Below are 12125 nucleotides of genomic sequence, written 5' to 3'. Positions count from 1 at the left end.
TCTTCCTTCAAATTTAATGCGCACCGACAGACTGTCCATTCTTCTTCCTTCTCTATTCATCTTCAATCTAACTGCGTCTATGACTTTACCTCCATCAAGATTCTTTTTTAATTCCTCCATTGTTACCCCAATAGGAACTCCTTTTATCACGCCAAATATCCATGAATTCTGACCTATGATCTTACTACTCGTAACAACCTTCTTCCCCACTGTTTTTACTTTCATTGCCTTATTTTTCTGTTCTTCGTTTTTGCACACAATCATTAACGCACCATCCTGAAGCACCTTTGCGAATGCGATTTCACCTACTTGTTTCTTTAATTCATGTGTCAACATCATTGGATTTATTCCTGAAACTCCCGTTTCTTCCTTGAATCTTAATATTATCCTAAATCCTAATTTGGCTTTTTCTCCAACCCCTTCCTCCTCACTCGCTAGCGAACTACTTTCCGATGCATCCTCCTTACCTTTTTTCCTTTTCCTAGATGCTTTTTTCCCGTATCGTCCTTCTATTTGTGTCCATCCTATATCCATATCATCCTCTTCCTCCTCTTCACCACTATTCTCTACTCTTAGAGTCTCCGATCCATTCCCAACTTTATTTTCTCGATTTCTATTCTTTGGATTATTTTGATTGTTTGAATTCGCCGCCATTACTCTGTCGACGTCATCAACCTTCCGCCCCGTCATGACGTCTTTGCACTGAACTGGAGTGAGAGTGTGGCTTATATAGGTGAGTGTGGGTCGTTAGCGGGGTGAGGAACAGGTGTGTGTGCTTATCAGTTTAAGTGGATGATGTAATGTCTAGAAGTCCTGTGATGATGACCTCTGCTGGCCAGAGAGGGGAATGACTGGGACCGAGTCGGTGACAGAATGACAATAGGCTACCGTTTTTCATTTATTACTGAACAGATTCTTATTTTCTTAATTTTTCTAATTATAAATGATGTAATAAATTAGAAATTTATAAATAAGTATTTTTTCACATTTCTTTGTTCCGCATCTTTAGGAAATAGTTTTTGTAGGCTACATCAAAAAGTGTGGTTATGATGACCACCTGACAAGCTAATTCAGCTAAAATAGTGCTTAAAATATCCCTAAAATTCAGTATATAGTTCTCATAATTAAATAAAAAATTTGGCAAATAAACTTCAAAAAGGTCCTCTTTTTGAGAAAAAAAAAACATCCCTTTACACCAGGCTGTCTACGGGCTATTGAATATGGTGCAGGAACTGTAGCACCAGTTGAAACCAGTTATGCTTCAAGAAATACTAAAAAGGAATACAAACTCATGACTGGCACAGAAAGATATTTATTGATTTAATTTCAAAGTGCATTATTAATTTATGTACAATTTCACAGCCAAGACATCACAGGTGGTCGGTCAATTCATTTACATGCTAGCTTTTTTATTAGTGGATCAATTAACTTAAGAGACACACTCCAATTTAAATATAGCATTAATGCTATCAAGAAAAAGATGATGCATTGTTTAAAAAAGGCGAATCATATGTACACTATTATTTGCCATTGAATGAAAAAGCAAACTCACTGTCTAATATCATCATATATATTCCTGTCAGACTTATACGAGTTACAGTACATATATTGCATCAACATGAATAAAGGAGTTTTTAAATTAGACTGCATTGCTAGTGCGTACATCTAAACAAAAATAAACAGTATGGCATGCCATTTTCCAAATAAAACAACTGAGGCCTCTCTCATGGCCCAAATAGTTAACATACTTCATCCTGTGCCTGATTCTCTCCTGTATTTGTTTACTGCAACAGTACTGTGGCTCATTCCCTTTCAACCCACAATATCAAACTGGCTGTAACATAAATTAAAGCCCATTACCATCTTATATTCGGAGTAGCTATGCTTTCTTCTTGTGCCATTAGCAAAGCCACAGAAACCAATTGCCTTCAGTTGTTGTTTAAGTCATTGTGAATTCTTACCTTGCCCATGCTTAGACTCTTTATACACCGCCTGTAAAAGCAAACAATTTGCGATTGGCCAAGTTTAAAGGCCATACTCATAATGGCCATGCCTGTGATGATGAACAAAAAAGTAACCATGAAGAATTTTGGGTGTTCAGGCACAATGTCGCCAAAGCCAATGGTGGTTAGGGTGATGAAGGTGAAATAAAAGGCATCAGAATGGTCCATCTGCTTCTCCCAGCATTTCAGAATCTGACTGCAGATCACCATGTAGGCAAACACCATCAGCAAGATGACCAGCAGAGGGACGTCCAACTGCTCCATCTCCTGTCCGATGTCGTTGAATAACTCATCTTTTGGGGTTGGCACACGGTCCAGTTCTGGGCATGAACAGGATTTTGAAAGAGTTCCTTTGATCCTGAAGCTCTCCCTTACAATAATGCGGTCAAAGATCTCTTTGTTGTTACGGAGCTGAAAGGACCCGCGCCTGATGGAAGACCTAGTTTGTATCACCTGTTGATTGTTTGTTGTCTCGAGCACCACGACATCCTGATTGAACTTATAGGTGCCGTCAGTATCAGCTTGAACTTGTGGGAGAGCTGATGTCTTTTCATGGCTCTGAAGTCTCCATGACTGATGTCCTATCCATCGTCTGAAGAACAGGTTAAGGCGAGTATATGCTTTGGAGAGGAGAACAGCTAAGAGATCGCCCACATCCGAGATGACCAGCAGCATCAGAGGGATGCCCACCATCGCATACAGGACACATGCCACTTTCCCTTTACTTGTCAACGGATAAATTCGTCCATAACCTGATATACAAAAAAACAAAACAGAACAGAGTTACAAATTCTTTTAGTCACAGTACTGCCGCCTGCTGGAGGTCTTAATCAATGCATCAGAAATGCAACGCATCTGCTCAGTTTTAGCCAAGAAAAGGAACATCAGGCCCGTAGTCAGCCTGGTGAAGTGAGTGGTTCTTTTTTTTTTCTCAAAATTTTAACTTTTTGCAGTTATTTGCCATTTTCAGATTTATCACATCACATATAATTAGGATATGAACAAAATAGCAATCTGTTAAAGTTTCACATTTAAAATTGTAACCTGCTGTTGTTTACTAAATAACTAACTGACCAGCACATTCAAATTTCCACATTTCACAATCAAAAATTAAAACATAATATTAAAGTAGAGCTTTACGATTTTTTGAGCCTCTCTTGTATAACATTTGTAAATTTGAAAATTCACGGATAACAATAATAGCCAAGTTAGAATTCAAATTAACTGTAATACGGGCCACTTGTGGTGTTTCACAGCATTTTATTGATCATTTTTGGTTTAATAAGGTCCAAGATTTGAAATAAAGCTACTTGTAAAATGTTTTCTCTATTTAAAAACTATACAGTAACATAATATGACTTGACTTTATGTTTTCTTGCACACCTGGATGCTTGACTAATAAAAAAGTGGTTTGCATTGGCCAAAACTGATTAGCTGAAGTCATAACAGTCAACAGAGGATTACATTCTTTTCACAATTTATATTGGCATAGCAGTCAAATAGGACAAATAAGCTCATGTATGGGACAAATTCTGGACCTTTGTCAGTGAAGGATGGGTCTTTTGAAACCCTGAACCCGCTTGCAACAGCTATATTGCCTAATGCCCTGTCATAGATACTAAGCTGAAAAGTAAATTAATGAAATATTATTATATTAATTATTATATATTGCTAGTAGGGATGTAACGGTATCAGAATTTCACGGTACGATAATACCTCGGTATAAATGGCACAGTACAATATTTATTGAAAAATTTACAGGAAAAACAAAACTAATGAAAAGACTCGAAAAAAGTGCCAAAAGTGTTTATTTACCTTAGCACTGAACATATCAATGACATACAAATTAGCCATCTATCTGTAAGTTTTGAAACAGGAACTTCAATTTTTTCAATTTTAATAACAAAAAAATATTAAACCATATAAAAAAATAAAGTTTCAATTTAGTATTGTTGAAAACTCATTACATTCAACATTTAATCACTCACTCACTTAGATAGAGATGGGTTTTTTCAGGAAAATTATCATATAACTATAATCTGGTAAAAGCTGGGATCTCTGGGCATGTCCCCTGCAACAGAAAAAAAACCCTCTCATTTGGGACTGAGGTTTCTGGGACAGAGAGATATGATTTAGCCAAGGCTGACAGCAGTGGGTAACATTGTGCATTGTCTTTCCACCACTTGAGAGGACAAGCCATGAGTGAGATAGAGGTCTCTTTGCAGTACAAGTCAATGTCTGCATCTATCTAACAAGTGTGCTGTGTTCTGCAGTCCCCATGACTGTTTTTAGTCGTATTCCCCGACTTATATTTCACCACAGTCTGGCATTGCCTACATACTGTTTTTTTCTTTGTCTGTCACCTTTTCTCCTTTTTCGTATCTTTTTAGAAAGAAACCGAAATGCTTCCACACATCCGATTTAAAACTCGCTTTAGGTTCGATCATTTTCAGCTCTTTTTCTTCCCCGCTACTAGCAACACACTCCATTTCCCCATTACTGGATCTGTAGTGACAACAGACCGCAAAGGATGATGGCCACGCCTAGGCTGATGGGAATTGTAGTTCCCGCTACCTCCTGTTCGCCTTATTCGCCTAAGCAAACTTTTCTCAGAAATATAGTTTGATTCATGCGCCTACGGTAATATTGAAAAAAATTACTATTGCTGTATGACGGTATTTGCAATATTGTTACATCCCTAATTGCTAATAATAATAATAGTACTTTGTTTTTACAATGTGATGGTTTCAAAAGGGGCGACCCGGTGGCACAGTAGGTAGTGCTGTCACCTCACAGCAGGAAGGTTGCTGGTTTAGGCCTCGGCTGGGTCAGTTGGCATTTCTGTGTAGAGTTTGCTTGTTCTCCCCGCGTTCGTGTGGGTTTCCTCCGGGTGCTCCGGTTTCAACCCACAGTCCAAAGACCTGCAGTACAGGTAAATTGGGTAGGCTAAACTGTCCGTAGTATATGAGTGTGTGTGTGTGTGTATGTTTCCCAGAGATGGGTTGCAGCTGGAAGGGCATCCGCTGCGTAATACATATGTTGGATTAGTTGGTGGTTCATTCCACTGTGGCGACCCTAGATTAATAAAGGAACTAACCTGAAAATAAAATGAATGAATAAATGGTTTCAAAAGAGGTGACATTTATAGCATTGAGTAAAAAGGGGTTTATAATAGTAGTATATATGTATAGCTTACCAGCAATTTGTTGTGATTTTGTCATTTTATTATTATTTTATGGCATGCATAATGAACTTTTAACATCCATAGAATATTTCAATACAACAAACTTTTTAAAGCAGAAATGACTCTTTCTTTAGACATGAAATGTTCTCCATACCAAAAATCACTTTTAAGAAATAATTAGAAAGTAACTCTGGGGGACCAAAAATGGTTCATCTACGGCAGAAGTCTTCCTCCCTCCTGCTAATCAACTAATCAAGATTTTCAGCTTTTCATTTCAAATGCATAGGCAGATATGCTGAAGCAGGATGGAAATACAAATTTTAGGACTGATTCTGCAGGAGCATTGTTGAAAAGCTTCTGCTTATATAGCTCTGTGGTGAAAAGTCTTTTTTTATAATTTTTAAGTTCATAATTTAACATTTATAATTATATTTAATGTAGGTTTAGCTATTTTAGTTTTAAGTTAAACAATATTAAAATATAATATGATCTTTGCAACTTTATAAAATGTGTTTTTGTATTTAAATGTTTATTTTAAATAACAAAACGTATTTTAGTGTTATGGATTTACTTAACTATAATAACCCTGCACAAAATATAAAACAATAGGGTTGTTAAGATTTAGAAATATGATTACGATTAATACGTTGATTCAAATGAACTGAAAACACTAAACTGTTAAATCAGGAAAACTGTCACTGTTTTTTCATTGGACAAATACAGTAGCTCTGGCTGTAATTGTATGGCCAGGCCAAGTGATAATGTCTTTTATCTACAAAGGAATTGACATAGCGGATGATGTAAAAAAAAAAAAAAAAAAAAAAGAGAGAAATGAACTCATTTAAACTGACCATTAGCCTCAACTGCCTCAAAAACCAATACTCATTTAGATTAGCTCCTGATTCGCCCTTCCTAGAAAGCATAATGGACATCCATGGCCACAGACTGCTGTGTTTGGCACTCTTGCATAATGCTTTTCTGTATGCTGTCCTGAAAGATGGAAGTTTACATTCAATTATTATGTTAGATGCGGTTTGCTGAGCTTTACAATTGGGGATGAGAGAGAGAATTTTTTTTATTAACAGCATCCTACCCAGGCATAAAACTTAAACTAAAATGTACCATTAAGAAAGATGTAATGCACAGGAAATCATGATTTGAATGTATGCCTCTCTGAAAAGAGGCTCATTAATGGTTTATTGGAAATGATTACAAGTGTTTAGAGCAGTGGTGTCAAACTCTGTTCCTGGAGGACCACAGCCATGCAGAGTTTAGTTCCAATCCTGCTTCAACACACCTTTTTACAGGTATCAATATGCCTAAAGGACTCAATTGGTTACATCAAGTGTGTTTAAGTAGGGTTGGAAATAAACTGTGCTGAGCTATGGCCCTCCAGGATCTGAGTTTGACACATTTGGTTTACATTTACATTTAGTCATTTAGCAGACGCTTTTATCCAAAGTGACTTACAAATGAGGACAAGGAAGCAATTTACACAACCAAGACCAACAATGAATAAGTGCTATAGGCAAGTTTCAGGTCTGTAAAGTCTAAGAAGGGGAGTATTAGTAGTATTAGTATTAGTATTTTTTTTTTTTTTTTGGTACAGTTAGTGTGATATTCAGAGAGGCAATTGCAGATTAGGAAGTGTAGTGGAGACTAAATAGTTGAGTTTTTAGTCGTTTCTTGAAAGTAGCGAGTGACTCTGCTGTTCTGATGCAGTTAGGGAGTTCATTCCACCAACTGGGCAGATTGAGCGTGAGCGTTCGCGAAAGGGATTTCTTCCCTCTTTGGGATGGAACCACGAGGCGACGTTCATTCACAGAACGCAAGTTTCTGGAGGGCACATAGATCTGCAGAAGCGAGAGCAGATAAGAAGGAGCAAGGCCAGAAGTCACTTTGTAGGCAAACAGAGTGTGATATTGAGGCTTTCGTTTCAATACTGTCTTTAGTTTTAAAGTTAGTTTTAAAGTTATTCCATGAATGTTATTCCATGAAAGTTATTCCATGAATTGGGAATTTTATTGCTGGTTTTGATTTACAGTCACATTATATATTTAATCTATATTCTAGTTGTGGACTAAGAGTGTTAAAATGTTCTGTATTGGCATCAATGGTTTCACTATAGGAACTTTTAACATGCAAATGACCTTTTGGTTTTAGGCTCTTTATAGAGAAACTGAGAAAAAGTGGGAACCAAAAAAGACTTTTCTATGTCATGACTGAGAATACACCCTTGAAGATCCTTTATTTTTAAGAATGAATAGCCTTAAGATAGGGCTGGGCCGATAAACAATAACCATTTTTTAATTATTACTGATCTAAGATCCAATCACACAGCAAAAATGTGCAACAATGGGAATCTAAAAGTGTGTTGATATTAGAGATGTGCCGAGTTTTCGGCCACCTAAAATTTATCAGCCGAAAATATGTTATGCCAATTAATGGACCCTCTAATTTTTGTGGCTTCAGTAATTTTTGGAGAACTCTTTTAAATCTGGAAGCATTAACAACTTATATCGAAATATATATCCTTATCATTCAATATGAAAAATAATTATTGAGATTGTATTTTTGCCATATCCCTAAACCCTACCTTGAGAAAAGCTCTGATATATAATGCTGCTTAGTAGGCATAGGACTATAAATGTTTTCAAGGTATACAGTGGTTTGGAAAAGTCAAGGTTTTAAAACCGCCAACATTTTCTGCAATACTGTTCCTAAGATATGTGTACAATTTTTTATTTACGTGATATTTTATTTTTTTATTTTTAGGACAGCAGTATCTTTAGCAGAAAACATATATAAAGATGTTACTTTAAATTGTAAAAAAAAAATCTGCTTTTAAAACAATTGAAGACAGCAGAAAACAAAATATGTTGTGTTCAAAAGGAAAAAAAAAAGTTTCAGTTTTTTACCCAGACATTTAAAAAGAATATATTTTAGAGCAGTATTCATAATACTGGGGCGAGACAGTGGCGCAGTAGGTAGTGCTGTCGCCTCACAGCAAGAGGGTCGCTGGTTCGAAACTCGGCTTAGTTGGTGTTTCTGTGTGGAGTTTGCATGTTCTCCCTGCCTTCATGTGGGTTTCCCCCACAGTCTAAAGACATGTGGTACAGGTGATTTGGGTAGGCTAAATTGTCCGTAGTGTGTGTGAATGTGTGTGTGGATGTTTCCCAGAGATGCAGCTGGAAGGGCATCCGCTGCGTAAAAACTTGCTGGATAAGTTGGCGGTTCATTCCGCTTGGCGACCCCGGATTAATAAAGGGACTAAGCCGACAAGAAAATGAATGAATCATAATACTGTGAATCTGTGATATTTTTATCCAAGGTTATCATACCGTCAGAATCTTATATCAGCCCATGCCTACTGCTGAGCCTCAAGCCACCTAAATACATGCCCTGATTTGAGTTCATTTGCTTTAAATCTCAAATAATAATTTGCAGTTATCAAACTTATTAACAGCAGTAATTTAACTTTAACTTTTGTTAATTAAACGAAAAGATAATAAATTTAAAGATGAAGTGGAACCTGGATATGCATTATGGATTTAATGAATATCAATATAGAAACATTTGTTGATTGAAAAGGAAAATATTGGCCAAAAGTAGAGTTATCCTCCAATAAATGATGAACAATTCATGAATCATTTGCATTGCACAACTTTGAGTAGACAAATGTTCAATGTTATTTAGTGTATAATTCACTTTTGTTTCCTACATAAATGGCGACACTTGTTTTCGGTCTTATCATGGTCAGGCTGGTTACTGTGGACAACGGTGGTGCACTCAGAGACTACAGCCAAAGGTCAGAACTTCTCATGCACATAACAACTCGGTGATTCATTTAATGCAACACCAATTTTGGACATACAGTACCTCATGTGGCCAAAATATCTTATTGTTCAGGTTAAAACCCAACAAAACCCAAAACTTTACAAGCTCTGTGACATTCCAGGATGAAAAAGCATACTCACCTACAGTAGTGAACACTGTACAGCAGAAGAAAAGTGAAGCAAAGAAGGTCCATCCGTGGTCACGTTCCTTCTCATAACAGTAATCATCCAAAATGTCTTTTGCTTTATTGATTAGGTGCTTCTGCTCTGAGGTGTCTAATTTATAAGATAAAATAGAAGAAGAATGTAGTAAATAGTATATAATATAGCTTATTAAAACATTATTAATACATTGCCTACATTATTACAAAGAATATATAAATTATTAATAAAATTATTAATACGTTTTGAACACCGTAGGCTTAAAATTATACAAGCAGTTTATACTATTTTAAAAAGGCTACTTTCAGACCTGTGTGATTCTGAACGATCTCCATCACTTTTTGCACAATGGACAGGATCTCCTCCGACTCATTTCGAGGATTCTTGTACTCAATCGCTCTGAAGACAAGCGCTCCTAAAACCGCGTATAAAACGAGTGATAAAATTAGGAAAACATGAGGAAACAAACGCCAGAAGAGTGTCGAGCATCTCCACGTAAACTGTCTCTTTTCTGACACGGACATCTCTCAGGTAGTCATTCAGTCAGTCAGAGACGCGTAATGGCTGTGGAGATGAAGTGTTCCTTCTCATGGCAGTGTGTGGTCAGGACTCAGGAGGACAACACCCAGCTGCTGAAGCAAGCCACAGACTCAAACTGCCTGCTCAACTAATGCTTATAGCTTAAACAATTATACGCGTGCTCCTCCTGAAGTATTTCAGAAAGGGAACTGAGAACATCACAGATTTACAAAGCAGCTAGTCAGTCTCTGTGCTGGAAAGTCAATTGTGAGCGCATTGTATGAACAGGTGCGGCTGTGTGAAATTTTAGCCTCTTGATGCCGGAGATTCCCTTGAACCCCAATGGGCATTTATGAGTCGTGCCATGTGCCATTTATGTCCACTCGAGCATGTGTAGCCTTTGAAACAGTGATGAAGTGTAGATCTGAGTTGAATTTGTTTTTATTGGCATTGTTGTTATGAGTTGTCGTTGTTGTTATTCGATGTTCGTGTTTGTTTATGCGGAGAACATGCGAGTATGTAAACAGTAAAACCTGTATTAAAATTGCCTAAATTTAGGTTAAATTAACCACTGGTCTTGAAAACCTGTTGACTGAGTTTTGTATGAGTCTAAAAATGTAGTTTTTGCTCTGATGTGACCATTTCGCACGCGTCATAGAACAGTTTAATGGTAGACATACCCTATAATTTGCTGATGATTGGTCATCATAATGATATAAGCAATATTTCCTTAGTCACACATTTGCATATTTATATCCATTTCAGAGTATTTGAGAAAAAAAAAACACTTGTATATTAAAAATGCTTAATTTGAATAATCAAAACTTAACTCTAATGTGTTGTTGCTTGGGGTTGTTTCTTCCACTCTGGGCTGAGTTTTTGCTTAAATAGCTATAGCTTTTTCTGTGTTTTAGCTAGCAGGATGATTTATGAGAGTATGATTTGACATTTTGAAAGAATTATACACTCTGGGCAAATTTACTATACCATTTTATTATGTTCAGGATTAAAACATCCACTATAAACTTAACAGCTGTAAAAAAAAAAAAAAAAAAAGCATACATTTGTTAATCAACCTCAGTCCTGATTCAAAACTACTAAATATGATTTTAACTCTTTAATTGACAAATTCACAAAAGATTCACTGATTTGGTAAAAAAATAAAAACACACAAACACACAAATCTGTGGACTAGATTTTTAAAACTTTTATCAAAGTCTTGGACCTGTGAAACAACATTGCCTTTGATGGGTTGTTTTTGACCAATTTACAATTGTTTCTCCATAATTTATTGTTGGTAGCTGTTTTTGCACTTTTGACTTTCATTATAATCACGTTTTTGATTGCAAAGCCATGACACTATATAGTTATGCATTTATATTTATTATCTAATAACTATCAGTCATATCTTGGATCTTTTTTTAATAGTTGGAAGTAGTATTTCCTCTTAAGCCTTCAAAACTGTTGATCATCAATTGGCGCTATTAACCCTTCAGATAGGTGTGATAAAAAATCCAGTCCACAATCACTTTTTGCATTATTTTGTGTATTTTGTCACCAAATTAGTGACATAATTTGTGAACTTGGCTATTAAGAAGTCTAAATCCTGTAATTAAAAAAAAAAAAAATTTAGTAGTTTTGATCAGGACTGAGGTTGATTTATATTATATTTATATTAATATTAATCAGTTTGTTAAAATTTGACGCATTAAAATAATTTTGTTAGTAAGATTCATAGCTAGTACAGTACTCATACAGTACTGTTTTTGCTTTAGGTGTGGCCATTTACAAGTGTCTTAACATGTCTGAATTATTTATGAGCATGCTGGCATGCACTTATCCAATTCACTCTTGTGCATCTCCAGTGTTTCGCTCGTCGTAGGATGTTAAAGATGCACTTGATTAGTCACTCTTTTTTATTAACTTTCCTTCAGCTTAATTAGTCACTTATTTATCAGGGGTCACCACAGCGGAATGAACTGCCAACTTATAATAGCTCATCTACTTACTTAATGCTCTTAAGAGGAAGTGACCTGAACGTCTGACTGAAATCCTTACACATGTCATGACTGCACACTTCTGCACTCAGTTTCACTTGGCATCAAAAATCTAAATCTAAAAACAGAAGCAGTGTGGCAGAAGACCACGCTGCCCATATTAAGCCAACCACACCACTGATTTCTCTGTGTACAAGCAGTCAGGAGCCTTGACAGAACCATTGTCTGGTTAATGTTGTAAATGATAAATATTTAAGCAGAAAGCCATACTGTTTGCCACCCACAGATTCCAGTTCAGCTACTGGACAGATGCAGATTCTTCTTAGTGTCAGCCTAGTAATTCATTGTAAGCGTTGGGAGACTGTTTATAGTTCTACACTAATGCCCTAGATTTGAGATGAGGAAAATAACTTGGGGGAGAAAG

The 12125-nt window shown here is 36.3% G+C and overlaps 1 protein-coding gene across 1 annotated transcript; it reads right to left on the bottom strand.

Annotated features, from left to right (window-relative positions):
• Nucleotides 1-1928: 1928 nt before the first annotated feature.
• Nucleotides 1929-9709, bottom strand: kcnk18 (potassium channel, subfamily K, member 18). The gene is given in 3 exon segments (NM_001190307.2): nt 1929-2755; nt 9165-9299; nt 9496-9709. Coding segments are annotated over 3 exon segments (1176 nt in total).
• Between the last annotated feature and the right edge of the window lie 2416 nt (nt 9710-12125).

This window comes from Danio rerio, chromosome 17 (assembly GCF_052040795.2).
Source record: "Danio rerio strain M-AB ecotype USA chromosome 17, GRCz13ab, whole genome shotgun sequence".
NCBI lineage: Eukaryota > Metazoa > Chordata > Actinopteri > Cypriniformes > Danionidae > Danio > Danio rerio.
The sequence above is the reverse complement of the archived record's forward strand: the minus strand, read 5'-3'. Positions and strand labels throughout refer to the sequence as shown.